This window comes from Nelumbo lutea, chromosome 1 (assembly GCF_056320005.1).
Source record: "Nelumbo lutea isolate HS-2025 chromosome 1, American lotus-T2T, whole genome shotgun sequence".
NCBI classification, from domain to species: domain Eukaryota; kingdom Viridiplantae; phylum Streptophyta; class Magnoliopsida; order Proteales; family Nelumbonaceae; genus Nelumbo; species Nelumbo lutea.
This window is the reverse complement of record NC_142684.1, coordinates 181,570,508-181,591,494: the sequence shown is the minus strand read 5'-3', so window position 1 is coordinate 181,591,494 and position 20,987 is coordinate 181,570,508. Positions and strand designations below refer to the sequence as shown.

The following is a 20,987-nucleotide window of genomic DNA, read 5'->3' as shown; positions in this document are numbered from 1 at the left end:
TTACAGCCACCAGGCCTCGTTATGCCTATAAATACCCTGAAAATGGCCACTACGTGGCTGAAAGATTTTCTGCAGTGCCAAACTCAATGAAATCATTTAAGTACCCCGCCCCTCCAAAAGAGAATGACTGATCAGCCCAGCACAGAATTCTTCAACTCCACCGTATAGGGGTGAAGTCTGACCGTGGATTGATGACAAACTCACGGACAAGATGTGGTTTATAGGGGGGACTACTAATAGGATATAGGGGCTCAACGAAATCATTCCAAAAAGCCCAATCATTTAACCAGGGACCACAGATGATTGTTGAACTTTGTTGTGGTAAACTCGCCATGCCATCAATGCAATGCAAGTACGCAATCAAATTGTTGCAGTTGTTGGCCATTAACTGTTTGCGAAAAAGCCCATGAAACAATCTTTTACCCAAATGAATGATCTCTTGCAAGTTGCATCGCAATATCCTCGAATTAAAAATTTGCAATTTCAATCGACTGATCACAGTTCAGACGGACGTACCCCTTGGCTAAAAAGATTCAGAATTATTAGAACCAGAGCATCACTCCCCGAAGGACTTGTGTTTAGTGACTTTAGTCAGAGAGCAAATGGTTTTTGGTTAAAAAATTTTTCTACCATCTTATTGTTGTTGAGAACTTGAGACTTGAGAGGCAATAAACTCCATACGGGTGTTTATCCCAAAAATTTACTTCTACATTTCTATCACTTGAATAAATACAAGTAGTTCTTTTTTTATTGTCCTCGTTTATTGGACTTGTAGAACTACAATTCTCTGACTCAGCCACAGGTCGCTAGTCAAAAATGGGAAAAAGAAAAAAAAAATCAAAATAGGATACAATCCCCTCTATCAGAAAAACAACTCGTAAATCCTTTAATCCCTTTCATATTTCGAAGTTCAAAATATACTCCCAAAATCCCTCCTGAGTTTTATGTACTATTAAGGTATTGAGACTAGTCTTCACCCCTGATTGCCACATTTTTTCCACAGGAGAGAACCAGCCAAGCCTCATTAATTTCTCACCTTTTCTTGTTTTTCTTTCTTCCCTTCACTTGTTTCTCTAGACTCCTGAGCCTCTGACTGAGAACTGAAGATGAAGATATCCTTCGATCAATGACCTTTGATGGCTCAACAGAGAGTGAAGCTTCCGATGTGGTTGGTGTGGATGGCTTAAATAGTGAAGACATAGAGAAGGAAGATTGTGTTGTAGGAGGTGGCACCGGCATTTTGGGAAGACCTAGGAACTCCTTCACTGAAGGGCTTTTGAGTACTGATGAACAAAAACAAGATCAGATTGCAATCTCATAGAGTATATTACAACATCAACATCAAAGTGTTTGTTCTCTTGTTTTTTTTTTTTTATGTTCTTATGCGAGTGTGCACGCGTGTGTCTGCATGTGTTATTGCGAAGTGCGACGAATATGAACCAAAGTCTTGGTCGTTCCTCAGTAAATAGGCTTACCTAGGCCATACGTGAGTGAGAATAGGTTGGATGTAACCCAGTAACAAAATATTGCCTGCAATTGAAAATTTAAGAAGAGAAAATCAACTCCCATATATTCATAATCTTACGTGGAATTCATCAAACAAGTAACTTTGTTTCAAATATGTTTTGGAAATTGTTTAACATATTAAAAGAACATCATACAGAAATGGACACAAATCTCTAAGCATTAGCAATCGCATATATAACTAATATATTTTGTTAATGAGGTGAGAAAATTTAAAACAATAATAACTACCAAGTGTCTCCAACCACTGTTCAACCAATTAAAGTCCAACCAACTGAAATGGAGCATAATTAGCTTACAAACCATACTGCAGTAAACATACCTTAGGGAAGTTCATTGTGAAAGGAATCGTAAAAACAGCAAGGATCCTGGAAAAGTTCTTCATGGTGCCAGCAGCAGGATTTCCTTCCAAACCCTCTTGCATATTGCACTAAAAAATGATAGAGATCAATTAGCTGACTACTGGTTCGAAATCATAACAGCAGCACATAAATCATGTGAAATCATAATAGCATAACAGAAATTGAGTGAAACAGGTTACATAAAAGATGCAGAACAAGCTCTGAAGCAAAACTATAAAATTACAATGAGGCAGTTTTGTTATAAATCTCCGAAATTTATTGCCATCTGCTAACAAAAACTAGCCAAAATCACAGCCAAGGAAAGTGCACCCTAACCATCTAATCCTGTTCATTGGTGCCAATCAATCACAGCAATTATCTTCATGAGGATCACAAGTACCTTCTTATTTCCAAGAAAACTAGGGCTTGGTGCCACCCAATCACAGAGACAACATTGAGGATCATAGGGTATATCCAACCACAAGAACTAGGGCCTAGAATGGCACTACACCCCAATGACAATTGGCAAGTGAAAGAAAAGAAAAGAACATAAAACCTTCATTATAAGAGAATTATCCAACCTATTCAGGATTCAAATTATCTTTCCATTGTTGACATAACTAAGCTTCAGCTGTCCATGTGTTGCTTATTCCAACCTTGGTAATGATTCCTCTAGCACTCCACATAGGAAGCCAAAATTAAATGTACCTTTGAACTGTATGTAAATATGTTACATACATATGAATGAATCTATGTGTATGCACTAGGCCCATACTTGATCCCATAGCCAGATCTATCCATATCCTTTCACGTATCCAACATAATATTCTAATATTCATGAGTAGTACTCAAACCCAGGCCCATGCCAGATTCATGACCTTGGACCTTGGAACCATCTTTGGAGAAGTGAATGTGCTTTGGTGTTGACTTCTTGGTATTAACTATTAACATGGAGAATATACATTACTTAAAATTAAGGCAAAGTAAATGACAATATTGATCTTGGAAATTGTGAAGTTCGTAACAGCTGAAGTTGCTGAATTGAATGACTTATGGCTTGACATTTTAGTGAATAAAATATTTGAGGGTAACAGAAGTCAACCAAACCTCAGCTTCAGCCATTAAGGAGCTCACAACCTCCTCAGTAACTTGTTCAGTAAAAAACAAAGCAACAAGTCAATCAATTCAGCCATTTCAGGTGTTATCAAACAGCCTCCTAGTCGCTAAGAAATACATGGAAAGTTATATTTGTAGCCTTCTAGGTTGATTAGCTCGTTATTAATTGGGCTTTAATGCTAGTTTCTTTCTCTAGCAAGAAAGCTTTGGCTATATATTGTTGTAGCAGAGAGTCAATTACGTAAATAAGAATGGTTTGCTTAGTATTTTGCACTTTTGTGGTTTGATTCCATTAGCTATCTCAGAGGGCTATGCCACTGAATGATTGAATGACTTTAATCTCAACTAGAATTTTAAGATTAGATGCTTAAGAAGACTCCAGTTCAAGAATGTGACACAGTGCACAAGAGTGATAGGAGTTAGAAGCATTGATAAATAAATGATGATCATCATGATCAACATCATCTAAAAGCCTTCTCTCAACTATACAGGGTCAGCTACATGAATCCTGTTTTGCCATTCCATTCTATTTAATATCGGATCCATTGTTAAATCATGGGCACTTGAATCATTTCTAACTACTTCAAGTTTTCAACCCATTTACTTTTTGGTCTACCCCTAGCCCTTCTAGCCCTTTCAACTTGCAACAGATTGTTTCTTCATACGGGTGTTATTGGTGGTCTTCTATGCTCATGATCAAACCATCCTAGTCTACTCTGTCATTTTATAACCCTATTAGAGCTACTCCTAGGTTTTTTCGAATGGCTTCATTTCTGATCCAATCCTTTCTAGTTTTTCCATTTATCCATCTCAGTATACACATTTATGCCACACTAATTTTTTGGACATGTGTTAGGTTACTGCCAAACACAGGTGTTCTTCGAGGGAAACACAACCTCCTAAGAAGAAGAGAAAGTCGGGTAAAAATATCTCATGCCTTCATTAGGGATGTAGCTACATACATACAGAGAGAGGCGCATGATTATATATCATAACAGATTTTGATTCTCTGAGCAGGCTCAACGGCTTTGGCCGACATAGAGGAGTTTATGCCAGGCATAGACATGAGCATAGGAGGGCCATGCACGTGGTTTTGTCTTCTGATGCTCAACTATAGTGGCTTTGTCTCCCTCTGGTAACAGGATACCATCTGGCTGGGCCTGGGCCTTCTCTTCTGGGTCCGGGGTCCTAACATCTCCCCCTCCCTCAAGCAAGGCCTTGTCCTCAAGGCCAAGACGTGGGTACAGCTGCAGCAATGGTTTGTATGGCTCCCAAGTGGCTTCTTCAACTGGCAAACCAGTCCAAGAGACAAGGGCTTCCTGAACCACCTTCTTTCCTGACTTCACCCAGCGGTAGTCAAGGATGAATTGTGGCTGAGTGACAACATTGCCTTCCTCTGAAAATTCTGGTAACTTGTCAGTGACATTGGGCTTAGGGCTTAGGCTCTTCTTAAGCAAGGAGACGTGGAAAATTGTGTATAGTTTGGAACCAGTAGGCAGCTCCAGTTTATACACTACTGCTCCTATCCTTTTCATGATTTTGAATGGCCCATAGAACCTGGGTGAGAGTTTATGCCAGGTCCTCTTTGCAAGGGATGCTTGCCTGTAGGGTTGCAGCTTAAGATAGACAAATTCTCTCACTTGACACTCCACCTTCCTATGTTTCTTTTCATACGCTGCTGGGCTTTTTCCAAATTGAACTTCAATGACTTGAGTAACTGATCTCTGGCTACAAGAGTTTTCTTAACTGAAGCTACTGAAGTGGACCCTACCTCATACGGCAAGATGGATGGTGGATCTCTTCCGTAGAGGGCTCTGAAAGGAGTGACACCCATGGCTGCATGAAAGAAAGTATTATACCAGAACTCAACCCAAGGTAACCAGCGGACCCACTGATGAGGTTTCTCACTTGTGAAGCATCTGAGGTAGGTTTCCAAACATCGATTGAGAACCTCAGTTTGACCATCTGACTACCAGAACTCAACCCAAGGTAACCAGCGGACCCACTGATGAGGTTTCTCACTTGTGAAGCATCTGAGGTAGGTTTCCAAACATCGATTGAGAACCTCAGTTTGACCATCTGACTAAGGGTGATAGCTGGTAGAGTGGTGAAGGCCAGTACCTTGCAGCCTGAAATACTCAGTCCAAAATCGACCAAGAAAGATAGGGTCCCGGTCAGAAGTGACCTGAAGGAGAGGAGGTAGGGTTTCAAGAGGTCACCTTTCTATCTCTGAACTTCTGAAGTTCATGCCATGAATAGAGGCACATGAGAAGTGACCTGAAGCAGAGGAGGTAGGGTTTCAAGATGTCACCTTTCCATCTCTGAATTTCTGAAGTTCACGCCTCCTATTCATGGCAGGCACCTCCCGTGAGAGGGCCAGACACAGGAGAGGAGGTAGGGTTTCAAGAGGCCACCTTTTCGGGCATCCCCTCCAATCTGCTACCCCATATGCAGAAGCAGCTCGCAAGAACACTTGGACAAAGGAAGGAGCAGCTTCCATCAAAGCCGGTCCAAGCTGTTTCTACATTGGGCTGGAGGGAGAAGGTGTTCAACAATGGCTGGACTACCTCAAAGCATGCCTGGCTGGTTCAGTCACTAAAAACGTCTTGGTGGAGGCTACCCAATGCTGGGCGTCTAGAAACTGGAATGTTCCTTTCAGGGTGAGGGTAAGGCAAATCTCTAACAATAAGTATCTATTTATTCTTCCCTCTGAATCGAGGCCCTACATATCTGAAAAACTGGTGCTCGAAACTTGTTAGGGGAACTCCTCCATCTCGAACTTTGGGATCCCAAGCTAGGCAGCTGGCATTTTGGGAACAACGAACCCTCCTCTTTTTGGGTTAGAATTGTGGGTCTCCCATTGCATCTTTGGTCAGAAAACCTAATGAAGAAAATAGGACCTCTGCGGAGGTTTTGAAGAGCTGGATAATTCTGTCTCCACCAAAAGCATAGTGGAGTGGATAAGAGTAAAAGTTCGTTGGCAAGGCCCACCTCCCTCAGTGGCGAACATAGTTGAGGGAGATGATATTTGGACGGTGGCTCTCTGGCCAGAACTAGGCCCAGAGTTTAGAGGGGATGGTGGAGGTTGAAGATGCTTGGGTTTCAATGAACTAGGCCCAGGCCCAGAGTTCACTATACCCTTGTATAGTGAAGTCCATTGTCATGGCTTCCCAATTGCATATCACAGGCCCCAGCTGGCACAGCCACTGGACCCCCAGAACTACATCCGCACCTGAGAATTGAAGGGGGTAGAGATCCACCTTGAACGAGTGACCCTATATCTTTAAATTCAGGTCTGGGCATACCCCTTCGCTGCCCATTGGGCACACAAACAGAAAAAGGAGAGGCATGATGAATGACCAGTCCTAACTGTTGGGCTAGTAGTTGTGTTACAAAATTAAGGGTGCTACCACTATCAATGAGCACAATTACGAGCTGGCCCAGGAGCAGTCCATTCACCCACATAGTTTGAGGGGTCTTTTGACCGACCAGGGCTTGTAGAGATATTTCAAGGGTCCCCATAACCATCAAGTCGCTGGAATCCTCCTTTTTCTATTGGGGCTTGGGCCCATGGGGGGTTCTCTTCACTGTTTGAATCATCAGTCTACAAGAGGAAGGCTTGTTGGGCCTTACACTTATCTCGGCCCAAGTTAGGCGCTTGAAGGGGAGGGTTGTTGGGCCCAGGTTCTTGGTGTTGGAAGAACCGAGGTTCTCTATTTTGGGTCGGGGTTCTTAAGAATGGGTCCAACCGGTTAGTTCAGCCGCCTAGCCCGGTTCAACTTTTCCTCTTGTAACCTCAGAAGGCCAGCTACCGCTAGGACTGTAGTGGGTCTCCAGGCCTTCACTTCTAATTTTATTTCTTCCTTCAAGCCTCCCACAAAGCTGCCAACCAGAGCTTTCTCAGTCCAGCTAGTACTCAGGTCGCTATTTTCTCATCAAAGTCTTCATAGGCAGTAGGGCCAAATCGAGCACACAATGCCCCAGTAAGATCCGCCCAGGAGCAGTGGGGGTGATAAGAGTTATACCACTGGAACCAGGAGATTGCTTCTCCCTCCAGGTAGACCGATGCTATCAAAACTCACTGATAGCCAGGGGTTGAATGAAGGTCGAAGTACTTTTTCTGCTCTAAATTCCCAGGATAAGGGGTCCTCACCTGAAAAACGGGGAAAGTCCAGCCTAGCCGTTTTGATGGGAATCCTGATCGTGCACCTGGAGGCTTCACTGCTCGATGCTTTGTTCTCTTTCCTGGCGTTCCCAGATGAGTTGAGTTTCTCATACTGAGATACCACCAGCGCTAGGGGTTCTTTAATCTCCTTGAGGTCTCCTTCAAATCGATGGAAGCTCGTCTCCAGCTAGTCAACCTTGTACTCCATCGAGGACGACCTGGTGGTCGGCTAACCTGTCTCCGATACCAGTTGTTACGCTACCGTCTAACACAGGTGTTCTTCGAGGGAACACAACTTCCTAAGAAGAAGAATAGAAAGTCGGATAAAAATATTTCATGCATTCATTAGGGATGTAGCCACATATATATAGAGAAGTGCATGATTTCATATCATAACAGCTTCTGGTTCTCTGAGCAGGCTCAACGGCTTTGGCTGATGTGGAGGAGTTTACGCTTGGCATAGACACGAACATAGGAGGGTCATGCACGTGGTTTTGTCTTCTGAAGCTAAACTATAGTGGCTTTGTCTCCCTCTGGTAACAGGATACCATCTGGCTAGGCCTGGGCCTTCTCTTTTGGGTCCAGGGTCCTAACTTGACTACCCAACATTCTGCTCCATACAACATAGGTGGTCTTACAAGTGACAAAGAAATGATGAAGGTAATTATTACTTCAGCTAGCAGTCACATTTTATAATTTAGTATTGGTAACAAGTGAAATCTGAAGCTTGCTATGGTACTACAACATGCCATATTAAATATTTCATTGCAAAAATGTCTCTTTTCCTTTAAATGGATAGTATAGGTATAATTTAAATTTAGATTTTGATTGGTTCAAACCCATAAACTGTTTGCATGGATTGACCAAGTTAACAAGTTGTTCAAGTTTACTGGGTTTGGGTGAAAAGGACCCACCTTTGTGACCGTCCCCGAGTGATGGGTTGACCAGTCATACAGGTCAATGATGGGTTACAGATATTGAGTAAAAGTGATATAACACAAGGAGCCCCAAAACACAACACGGAGCCCTTGTTCTGTTTACGCAAGGAGGTATGAAGTGAATGTGCGTGTACAGGTCAAAGAATGAGAAAAATTAAAACAAGAAGAGACTTCAACAATGGTTTAAAATATTGGTATAACAAAAGGGATGCCTACCTCAACAGTTATCAAAAAGGTCAATGATGTTAGAACTGGAAAGATGTACAAATTATCTGGGGTTGTGAGATCAGTAAACCAGAATGCTCCACCTCCCTTAAAAGATGGAACCTTCTCTACCATGTTTGAAATCTACAAGAAAGAAAAATGATTTAGACTTTCTAGAAAATGTTTCAATAAGTGCAAAAAAGAAATTTGCTAGTTAAAATGAACAATTGCATCTTCTAATATGAAACAGAGACTTGTGGATCTTACAGCCAAGTAAAAGCTAATAAAAACAGGACCTTGGATAAAAAGTCCTTTTAATGGAGTAAATGGAGTGACCCCATACCTGCAGTAACAAAGTGAACAGAAACCGTGAAAGTTGGGCAACAAAATGAAGCACATACTATGAAGAACTTGGATATAGACTATACAGGAAATCAGAGAACAAGAAATGGAGAGAGGATCCTATACACTTGGACTTGTAAAAGCTATGCAATTAAACATAGTTATGACCCACAGATTCCAAATTAGTTTTCCATACGATAGAAGTGCAGAAATAATCTTCAATATGCAATAATACACATGTGTGCATGTGTTTTGTAAGCAGACCATTTGCCTCATTCTTCCAAAAAGAAAGAACACAGATGGTTATAGTTGTCTGAGAAAGTCATTTGGAGTATAGGAAGGAAATACCCAAGTTGGGTAAGGGGGGAAATTTTTTCCACCGTCTGCAACCCCGAAAATAAGCCTGAAATATTGATGCATAGAGGAAATGGGTTTGATAGTCATTTTTTATCAGTAATGAGATAAAAGATAATGCATAAAAAAGATCATTAGAAAAAGCAAAAAGCAGAACATACCAATGAAAAGAAAAGCAGAAGATAAAATAATAACAAAAATAGAGAACCCTAGCCCACACAATAAGCCTCCCCACACACCCCATAAAACTCAAGCGCATTGATCTTGTAAGGTAGAACATAGTTTTCAAGGCACGAATGCAAGACTAGGCGACAGGTGGGGGCCTTGGCACCGCCTACAGCGCCTAGGCGATGGATTTTTCTAAATAAAAAACATGCATCCTAGGGTAATTCCCTTGGTTTCGTAATAACCAGCAACCATCTTTCCATAGTAATTATCTACAGTCCTCACAGTAAAAAGAAGGTATAAACCTCACATTAGAGCATAGAAAATCAATATATTCATGAAAAAACGAAGGAAGAAGAAAATTCAGAAAATATAGGGGCCAAATCCCTGTTTTTGTCCTAGGAAAATTTTAAGTTTTTCCTTGCTTATCAATTCAGGTTTTGAAGTCTTCAAGGGTTCAAGACAGCATACACTAACATATGTGTTGAATGTGAGCCCTAACAAATCTGAAAATAATAAAAAGAAACTAGTATATAAACCCACAAAATGAATAATTAGTTTAGTAATGTCTATTTTATTATTATAATCTCAAAAAATAAAGAATATAAAACTATTTCATGATGCCATGTTCAAAATAGCTAGGCACTTAAGCAAGGTGACCCATTATGGGCACCTTGTCACCTAAGCTTCACCTTGACAATCCCCCGACATAAAAGAGAACTAAATTGTTGATACTTCCTCATCTAGTAGAATGAGATGCTCCTTCTGCCAGCCAATCTGACTTCTCTTGTACAGTTGCCATACAAGCACGGCCCCTCATTTCCATCTGTAAACCATTCCATAACATACCTGAGTCACCCTCAACCTCCACTCTAGTATTATAACCTAGAGCATATGTCAACCACAACACTCTCAAGAGTAATGGTAGCTCCACCCTGATAGAACCACCATCTCCCACCAGTCCCAAGATGGCTACAAAATCTCCCCCACATGGATTCTGAAATCATCACCATGCCTGAAGTCCCTGAATATCCGAAAAAATATCCATCAAAGTTGAGTTTGGTGGATTCCAAGGAGGAAGATCACAAAGCTAGAATGGGATCTCACTAGAAACAGAAGAAGCAAATTTTTTCCATCCTCTCACTATATTAGTAGTGCTGAAAGCCTGTTACTCGTCTAGCATGTGGCCAGTGGATACTCCAATGATTATAAGCTCAATTAAGAGCAAGAAGCCCCCACTTTTCCCTTCTGGGTTCATTAGAAGTTTCAGACATAAGCTCTAGCCACATTTCTGAACTAAGCTCTTATTTCTCTTCTTTTAATTAGATATGTTGAGCTTTGGATGGTTGGTACCATTCCAGCAAAGACAAAATTAAAGAAAGTCACCCGAAAAGAAGAGAAAGAACATAAACTCTAGACTCAATAACAACCTAATCCACCCAAACAAATAGACCTTCAATACTCACAACAACAAAATAAAAGCATCAGGCAAACTAAGCCCCCTCAAACTAAACAACATACAAGCAAATGAGAACCAAACAAAGATCACAAAAGACAATCATCGAGAACATTTTTTTATCAATAACTATGGATTGAATTAATATTAAAAATATGAGAAAATTACAGGGCAAGGAGGCTAAACAATCTTAGCTCCCAAGAACAACCATTAAATATCAAAAGAACAAAAATTACAAGACAGCCCAAAAAATAGAATGTCTGTTCGCCCCTTGTCTAGTTAGACCATCTGCCAAAGAGTTCACACTTCTTTTTACCCATTTGTATTGGATTTCCATGTCCTTAGTCAGCCACTTGAATTTCCTCTTTTCATTACTGTAATTCCAAAGTCTAAGACTATCCTCTTTCAACCAGTTTACCACCACTTCAGAATCTCCTATGATCAGCTTGTTAATATGCATATCCTTGATTCTTTGTACTCCTTCAAGAGCTGCAAGAATCTCAGCTCTCAAAGTATCTCCCACCCCAACTGGTCCAGAATGCATAGCTAATAGATTCCCTTGTTCATCTCTTATTACTCCTATTCCGGATGGCCCTGGATTGCCCAAGCTGCTGCCATCAAGGTTCAGTGTAACAAAGTCATGGGGTGGGGGGATCCAACAAACATTTGAGGCCTTCCTCATTGGAACAAGTACTGCTATCTCCTTCCACTTTCTTTGCAGCTCATCAACTGAGAATTCTGCGAACAGAGCCAAGGTTTTCAGCTAGTGTATAACCCTAATGTGAATGACCTCCAGCATTGCTTCCAAACTTCTCTCCTTATCTGTAAATATTCATGAATTTCTTTCCTTCCAAATAGTCCAACAGACTGCAGCCGTCATACACCTCCACATAATCTTGGCCCTTTTTGTTGGCCAAAACGGCATAAATGTGAATAGGCTTGGCACATTCGAAGGGGGGGTCCACTTGCACCAAAACAAAGAAGTACACCACTCCCAAATTATGTTAGTGAACCAACAGGAGATTAGTAAATGATATCCAAACTCACCATCAGCTTTATAGAGGACACACCAACGAGGACAAAAACAACTATTGGGTCTTTTTCTTTGAAGTAAATCTGTTGTTTAACTCTTTCCAAAAAGGCTTCCCAATAGAAACTCCCAACCTTAGGAGGTATAGGAAGACACCACACCTCTTTAACAGGGAAAGACAAGCCAAAAGAAGAAGAATGTGTGAGAGCACTAAAGAAAGAGGCACAAGTGAAAGAACCAAAGGGGGTGAGAGTCCAAATTCTACTATCGCCTTTGTTGGCTCTAGGAACACCCCTTCAAGAATGGATAACAGTGATGAGATAGATACCATCAAGCTCTATGTCCCTGATATCTCTTCGTGGGCCCAAGTTCCAGCCGACCCCAGAAATAGAATTAGAAGGAACAATGAATGAAGACATCGGTTCATTTTTAAAAGTGGAAAGGGCAAAAAGGCTTGGGAATTGGTCTTTTAAGGTGGAGTCCCCAATCCAAACATGTTCCCAAAAATTAATGAGATTGCCTGAGTGCAAGTCATACCTGATCCATGGAGAAAACAAAGGTAGAATAGCTTGAATAGCTTTCCAAGGAGATGGACTTGTACTCCTTGCCAGAATCCCAGAGTCCCATCCATTTGCTGCAACCCTATGAATACTTCCCACTATCTTCACCCAAAGTTTGTCCTTCTCCAATGAGAACCTCCAAAGCCATTTCCCCAGAAGAGCCAAGTTCCTATTCCTTATGTTCCTGATACCCAAACCTCCCTCCCTCTTACTCCTACAAACCATCTCCAACCCCACCCTATGGTCCTTCATCTCCTCCCCCGGCTCCCAGAGAAAGTCTCTCATTAGTTTTTCTAATCTACTAGCCACCTTTGTCGAAATCTTGAAGATTGACAAAAAGTAAACAGGAAGGTTAGCTAAAGTAGACCTGATTAAAGTGGTTCTCCCTCTAAGAGACAAATAATTTTTCTTCCAAGTTGCTAATTTCTTTTCAAACCTCTCCACAACCGGAACCCAAAACTCACCTTTCTGAAGGTTATCACCCAATGGCAAACCGAGGTAATTAAGGGGCCAATTTGCTATTGCACATTCTAAGATGTCTGCAGCCTCAGAGATCTCCCCCTCGCCCATATTTACCCCAACTATACAACTCTTCTCAAAATTCACCTTAAGGTTTGACATTTGCTCAAAAAGTCGTATAATGAGCTTCAAATTTCTAATCCTATTAGGGTTCCCTGCTTCACAAAAGGGTATGGTGTCATCTACAAATTGCAAATGTGTGAGTGGCACAAACTCCCTCCCAACTCTCCAACCTCTAATTAAGCCCCTGGAATCTACTCTATAAATTAGCCTCCCCAGAACTTCAACTAACAAAGTAAATAAAAGGGGGGAGAGGGGGTCTCCTTGCCTAATCCCTCTCAAGGCTAGGAAGAAATCGACCACTGTCCCATTTACCAGTATGGAGTAATGCCAATTCCTAATACAACCCAAGACCCATATGCACCATCCCCAAAACCAAAATTGGTCCATCACCTCCATCAAGAAAGACCAATCTACCAAATCATAAGCCTTTTCCAAATCCAGTTTACAAATCACCCATTTTTTCTTGGATCTCTTAAACACCTCCAAGCTCTCATTTGCTATCAGAATCTGATCTGTTATCTGTCTCCCCTTCACAAAAGCTCCTTGATTATCTATTATAACTGTTGGGAGCACTTTCCTTATTCTGATGGGACAATCATCGAGAACTTCATTTCACAACAACAAAATAAAAGCAAATAAAAATTCAAAGAGACCCCTATTTGACCAATGATCGTAATTGGTATCATCTTCCATACCATAGTTGTCAAGGTCACCTAGGTGACTAGGCACCCTTGGTTGGGCACCTCGCCCAAACACCTTGACTTATAGCAACTAGGCACCCTTCTAGGTGACTAGGTGTGCCCGCCTAGGTGACAAAAATGACAAGGCAGGCACCTTACATAATATCATTTATATGTTGTATCTTATTAATATGTGTGTTAATACATTTTATTTTATATATATCATTTTTTTTATAAATGAAGAAATTTATTAATCACAAAAGATAGGAGATAAAAGTGATCCAAGAAGAGGCATGAGGTGTGACCTCTTCAGAAGCGCCAAAAGAAGATTCTTAAAAATATTTTGGAAAAGTTACAAGGTAGTCCAAAAAAGACTTTCCCGAGAAACCCCTTGTTTGGCTAATGAATCAGCTATAGCATTTGTTGATCTACTCACCCATTCGACGCTAACAGTCATGTTGCTAGTCAGCCAATCCACTTTTTTAAGGAGGTCTCCATAACTCCAAATGGCAGAACCTGGGTTCACGAGCCATCCCACCACCACCTGTGAGTCACCTTCATTTAAAAGCTGCTCCACCTCAATCTGGTTTGCAATTTGAATCCCTTGTACAGGAGCTAGTACCTCTGCTCTTGTGGAGTCACCCACTCCCATGGGTACTGAATATAAGGAAATAATGTTGCTATCCTTATTTTAGGACCCCTCCTATACCCGAAGGTCTTGGATTACACTGACTACTCCCATCAAAGTTTAGCTTAATGACACCATCTGAAGGAGGTGTCCATTCTACCACTCTTCTAAGCCTCCTAGAAGAAGTATTAGCCACTGTTAGCCAATTCCTCCAAATATCGTCAAAGGAAAAATCAACAAAGAAGTCCAAAATTTTCAGCCAATGGATTGCCCTTGTCAATATGTGATCCTGCACTTCAAGGAGATTCCTTTCTTTTTCTAGGAATATTCTGGCATTCCGTTCTTCCCAAATAGTCCACACAAGAGCTGCTCTGAGTACATTTCCACATAATTCTCCCTCTTCGTATGTGCCACCCGAAATAAGAAGGATTAAACAACAAACTTACATCGGATGGCAGGTTCCACCTACATCCAAACAAACCAAAAGTCCAATTCCATAAAGCTTTATCTAAGCTTTACAAAGAAAACACCAGTTAGGGGAAAGACATAGGTAAGGCTTCTTCTTTTGCAGATTTTCCAAAGTATTGATCTTACCATAGTACATTTCCCAACAGAAAATAGCAATTTTAGGGGGGATCGACCTAGCCCAAATTTCTTTAACAGGAAATTCCCCAGGGGTAGAATTGAAACAAAGAGACTTGAAGAAAGAAGCACAAGAAAAGGAGCCTTTTGGGGCAGGGGTCCAAATTCTTCTGTCAGGTTTAGTAGGATCCAAGCAAACAAAATCAAGTAATAGTAGTAACTCAGAAACACAAGAGGATTATTCATCACTTAACCCCCTACGAAAGCCAAAATCCCAAGACAAAGATAAAAGAGAAACCAGGTTAGGAAGAAACTCAGCTACTAGCTCTTTTTTGTAAAGTGAAAGAGAGTAGAGAGAGGGGAAGAGATCTTTGAGGGGTTTGTTACCCACCCAAGTATCTTCCCATAAAAGAACTAAAGAACCAGAGCAAGCTTCATACCTGATCAAACTGAGAAAACAGGGGAGATTGTTGTGTATAGCCTTCCAAGGTGTTGAGAGAGTTGTCTAACGAGATACCCCAGCATCCCAACCATCCTTTGAGAAACCAAGAATGCTAGCCACCACCTCATGTCATAACCTCTCCCTCTCTAGGGGCCATCTCCACCACTTTCCTAGTAGAGTTTCATTCATATGAACTAAGCTCCATATCCCTAGGCCCCCTTCTTCCTTGCTTCGACTAACTACTTCCCATCTAATCAAGTGGTACTTTTTCACTCCCCCCGGTTCCCACAAGAAATCTCTCATTGCCTTTTCTAATTTCTTAGCATCCCTTGTAGGAATCCAAAAGACTGATAGGAAGTAGGTTGGAAGGTTTGCAAGAGTATCCCTGATCAAAGTCGCTCTACCCCCTATAGAGATGTAATTCTTTTTCCAAGCCGCCAACCATTTTTCAATTTTTTCCACAATAGGAACCCAGAACCAACCCTCTTTAGGGTTATCACCTAAGGGAAGACCTAAATAGGTCAAAGGCCACTCAGATGTGGAACAATCTAGGCAACCTGCAATAGACTCTACCTCCCTATCCTCCAAATTTAATCCAACCACACAACTTTTTCCAAAATTGATCTTCAAATTGGAGACACTCTCAGAGAGATTTATTAGATTCTTAAGGTTCCTTGCCCTTCTCAATTTACTCCTTTCACAAAAGATTATTATATCATCAGCAAATTGGGGGTGGGTCACTGGAATGCTCCTTCTGCCTAATCTCCAACCACTTATTAAATCTTCCCATCTGCTTTTGAGATCAATCTACTAAGCACATATGCAACAAGGGTAAAGAGGAAGGGTGAGAGTGGATCACCCTCTCTTAGGCCTCTACCAACTGGAAAGAAATCTTTTACCACTCCATTGACTAAGACTGAGTAGTGACAAGATGTTAGGCAGCCACTTACCCAGTTACACCATTTATCCCCAAAACCACATTCCCTTAAGACCTCTAGTAGAAAGCTTCAATCCACTAAATCATAAGCCTTCTCCAAATCCAATTTGCATATGAAACCCCGATTACTTGATCTCCTCATCTCCTCCATGCATTCATTTGCAATAAGGGTTTGACCTATAATCCCTCTGCCTTGTACAAAGGCTCCTTGGGCTTAACTGATAAGAGGAGAAAAAATTGCTTTGATCCTCAAAAAGAGCACTTTCACCAAGATCTTATAGATACTAGTCACCAAACTAATCGGCCTAAAATCTTTGGGATATTTAGCATCAAACTTTTTGGGAACCAGAGCTAGAAACATGGCATTCACTCTAGGACTAATCACATGATTGTCCTCAAATTCTCTATAGACTTCTATTAGTTCTTCCTTAATTATATCCCAACAATCTTGATAAAAAGCCATAGTGAAACCATCGGGACGTGGAACCTTAGATATATCCATAGAAAAATAGCTCTCCTAGTCTCTTCTTCCTCAAAATTTCTTTCTATCCAAGCCAATTCACTCTTGGCCAATCCAAATCATCAACTCTCACTTGACTATCTAGTGGCCTTCACAAAATCAATTTGAAGTGAGAAACAAAGCAACTAGCTATCTCCTCTTGAGAGTTTACTTCCACTCCATCAATCTCCAACTTAGCTATCAAATTCTTCCTTCTTCTCTCATTGGGCACAGCATGAAAGAACTTGGTATTTCCATCCCCTTCCTTGATCCATCTATGTCTAGACTTTCATCTCCAAGAAGTCTCTTCCCGTAATAGGATCTCTTCTAGTTACTCCTTAAGTTTCCATCTCAATTTTCTTTCTTGAGCATTCATCATCCTTTGAGATTCCTTTCCATCCGAGTCCTCAATTTGGTTCATTAAAGTAGCCTTCAGTTCCTCCACCCTTCCAAACCAATCCCTATTCCACTTTTTTATTTTAGATCTCAGCCTTTTTAGTTTTTTGAGGAATCCCCTTCCCATTTCACCCCTCATTTCTTCACTCCACCATTCCTCAATCTTATGCTTGAAGTCCGGATGTGTTAACCACATATTCTCAAACCTGAATGTCTAGGTCCATTTCCAAAGGGCTCTTGGCCTAGCTTTATAGGTCAATGATCAAAGGTAACTCTAGGGAGAGCTTTTGTCATCAAATCCTTCCAGTGACTCTCCCAGCCTTCATTGAAGAGAAACCTAACTTTCAACAAGTTGGGTTTCCTTGGAAGTTGGACCAAGTAAAGTTGGCTTGTAACAAGGGTATCTCCCTTAGTTCACAGTCATTAATGAATTTGTTAAACTTCCTCATATTGGTCGTGATGGATTGTTGGGGATTACTTGACTCATTTATAAATCGTATAATGTTAAAGTCTCCCCCCAAACACCAGGGACCTTCCCATAAGCCTCAAATTCCATAAAGCTCTTCCCACATCTCATTCCTCTCTCTATAGCTATTTGGCCCATACACATTGGCCAGCACCCATGAAAACCATCTTCCACCATCCTGGACTTTAGGGATACAGAAAAATGGTCTATCAATTCCTCTAATGTTGCCACCAAATCCTCTTCTCCAAAAAGTGGCTATTCCCCTACAAGCTCCCCAACAAGGAGCTGAAGCCCAACTCACCCCTCTTGCTTTCCATACACCTCTGGTCCGTCTTCTGTCCAATTCTGCTAGTTTAGTCTCTTGTATCATCACGATGACAGGTCTTTCTTTTCTAAGTAGACCCTTGATCAATCTCCTCTTTCTTGCACTTCCTAGACCTCTCACATTCTAGCTAATTATTTTCATTTAGACTCTTAGATCATTAGGCCCTCCAAATTACTAAGAAACCTTTAGTAAGGAACCTTTCGTCCCTCCCCTCTTCCACTGAACTCAACATCCCCTTCAATGTCCAAAATTAATCTCTCCACTTCTGATCTTTTCCTTTTTTCCTATTCTTGTTGACCTCAGTTGTCCTAGAAGGCTCTACAATTCCTATTTCCATCTCCACTCTTCGGGGGCTTACAGTAGGCCCTACACTTTTGGAGTTATTTCTAGGAACTCTTCTTTCTATTTGTATTCCTCCAACAACCCACAAATCTGCTCCCAAATCCTTTCCAACTCCTCCTGTAACTTCTTTGTTAACAATTCTCCCTCCTTTGTTTCGAAAGGAAGAACAGCTTTGGAGTCGCCGCAATTGGCGACGACGACTTTCTCTGTCCCAACTAGCGCCACCACAGCCGTCGATCCGATCGTCTTCTCCACTACCACTTCATCACCATTGATTTATTTGTCCATCTTTGCGAAGGACGCCGACATCACCTCCTCCCTCTTCGTCGCCACCTCCGACGCCTCCCTACCTTCAATTTCCTTTGCCAGCAGACGGTGTAACCGCTCACGGCACACTTGAGCAACCCTCGCACCACTGTGGTCGTCATAGAAGGCAAAAAAATCATACAGCCCGGTTTCCTCGTTCAGAAACCCCGGCACCACCGTCACTGCATCTTCCATCTCCCTTCGCCGCCCACACACTGAAGCCAATCCATGCAACAGACACGGAAGGATCCTCATTTTATCTCCTCGCCCGAACACTTCCCCGACCAACATCGGTACCCCTTCGTTCTCCGAGGATGACGACGATGCCGACGATAATGACGAGTGATTGGACGGCAGCTCATCGGAACAAGCATCGGTTTTCAATTCCGTATCACCATCATTACGTGACTGACAAACCGTCACCACTTCATTATTAGCCAATCGTGTCTTCTTAGCAACACAAACCCTGGCATCATCTTCCAACTTTGATACGTCGGCGGAGTTACCATCGCCGAGCAACGCAAGGTCCTCTCTCGAAGAGACAGCTTTCAGACGTCGATTCTCTAGCCTTTTCCGGCGAACATGCAACGATCTTTTAACACACGATAACGACAAAGATTCATCCCTCTTGCTAGAATCCGGCGACATATTATTTCGCTCTTAATATCCTTAAAATTGCCTTACACAGCGACAAGCATGAAACCACCACACCACTTCAGCTGTATTCAAATACTTAACCTGAAAAGGACAGAATCTGGACCGTCGAATACTGACATCCGCTGGATTCCCGCCACCTATATCTAGATACGGCGGTCTTCCACGGATAACAATGGTCGCAATGCCATTAACTCAGCTTTTAGAGAGTTGCCAATGCCAATCAGACCAGACAACAAAGTTAATATTCTCCTTTCAGAATTTCTGATTACTCCTCCAATACCTGACAGTCCCGGATTTCCAAGAGAGCTTCCATCAAAATTCAGTGTGTCTACCCATTATTGTGAAAGTTTTTCCTTCCTCTTGAGACTCCATTCCAAACCTGCCACATAAGCTAGCTCCTCAGCCTTTTCATCTTCAACCTATCTAGCCTCTCTCCAGAGAGTAGCTTCAATGGAAGAGGCCAACCATGCTGGTAAGAACAGACCATCAATCCTGATGGTTGCCTTCCTCATGATTCCAGAGATGAAAAGGTAGACCAACTACCCGGACTAAAACACCATCTTCTACTGAGAAGACTTTTGAGTTAGAAGATGGAGACCATTTAAAAAGAGAGAAGGTCCCCAAATCAACTTGAATACTTAAAGGCTTCAAAACCTACCAGGTTTTCCAAGGGGTCTAGAACTGCCTTGACACTGTTAAAAGGGGTTAAGATAAAGGTACTCCTCAGTTTCAGCTTAAGCATTAAAAGATCAGCAACCTTCTTCCAATCCAGCACCGGCCTCTTGGATTCAACTACTAACATGCCATCCCATTGTTTGTGCTTAAGATTTGCCATCAAAGGTGGAATATCATTTATACTTTGTTTTAATGTTTTACTAATGAAATTTATAAGATCAAAGGGTTTTTTAGGAGAGAAAAAGAAAGAAATAAAGAAAGAAAGAATAGAAGTATAAAGAGGTTTTTTTTCTATTCTCTCTCTCTCTCTGACAAATTAAATAAAACAGAAATTCCATCCTTGTTTTTTCTCTGTTACTTTCCATCTTGAATATTTATCATATAAAGTTAATAACCTTCTTTAGCTTGCTAATTCATATGAAATTGCTCTATTAAATACTTATTATAGTAGTACTTCGAAAATAACGAAACTAATATTTGTAAAAGATTTTTTATCTTTTAGATCTGATGATTTGCCACATTTTTAGAGAAAATTTAATGTTTTTAATAAAGAGAATTGTTATTTTTCAATTAATATACATGTTGAATGGTATATAAAACTAGGGAGCCAGCCAAAAGTTAGTTCTTTGTATTATAAAATTCTTATTGCCTATGACTAGGTACCCCCGTGTCACTCAGATTTGCCTAGGTGCCATGAAAACTACGCTCCATACAGCAGAAATTGGATAAGTCATCTAGATAAAAGTGCAAGTTATCTAATTAAGGGGTTGTTCAGTGTGTAGCTCAATAAAGTGTGGATCACTTCACTCCACCAGGCCCCATTGTAGCGTGGTTGAAACCACACCACACTCTGTCAAGGCATTCTGCACTGCAGTGTGGACAATGTGGATACTTTGTAAGACAAAATTTTGAATAAAGTACCTTGGTAATTTATTGCAAAGCTTTAAAAAAATGATTGCATCTACTGTGGCGTGGATTGGTATGTGGACAACAAATTGCGATATGGCTCAGTTCAATCCACACTATAGTGTGGACTAAGCTACACCTCAAACGGACACTCTTTGCACTGTGGCATGGACCGGAACCAAACGATCCACGCCATTTACAAAATGAACCACGGTACCAAACAACCCCTAAGAAAGCACATTTCAATAGTTGGCTGGTTTAGAGAGACCTAAACAACCCAGGAATCTTCCGAGGTGTTCAAAAGCAACCCAGATGTCTCATTTACTACTCCTCACTCTCTACAATACATAGTGAACCATAGGAACCACT

General features: G+C 41.3%; 1 protein-coding gene and 1 pseudogene across 3 annotated transcripts in view; both read right to left on the bottom strand.

Annotated features, from left to right (window-relative positions):
* Positions 1-686: 686 nt before the first annotated feature.
* Positions 687-20,987, bottom strand: part of LOC148879630 (mitochondrial inner membrane protein OXA1-like) — a 30,770-nt gene continuing 10,469 nt past the window's right edge. For all 3 annotated transcript variants that reach the window (XM_088961219.1, XM_088961220.1, XM_088961221.1), the window contains 5 exons: positions 8,556-8,631; positions 8,301-8,432; positions 1,847-1,954; positions 1,476-1,530; positions 687-1,283 (listed from right to left, as the gene is read on the bottom strand). In XM_088961219.1, the coding sequence (XP_088817345.1) occupies positions 1,033-1,283; positions 1,476-1,530; positions 1,847-1,954; positions 8,301-8,432; positions 8,556-8,631 (622 nt within the window). In that variant the 3' untranslated portion in view covers positions 687-1,032. The remainder of the gene's footprint in view (positions 1,284-1,475; positions 1,531-1,846; positions 1,955-8,300; positions 8,433-8,555; positions 8,632-20,987) is intronic.
* On the bottom strand, positions 17,996-19,164 carry LOC148879631 (uncharacterized; annotated as a pseudogene).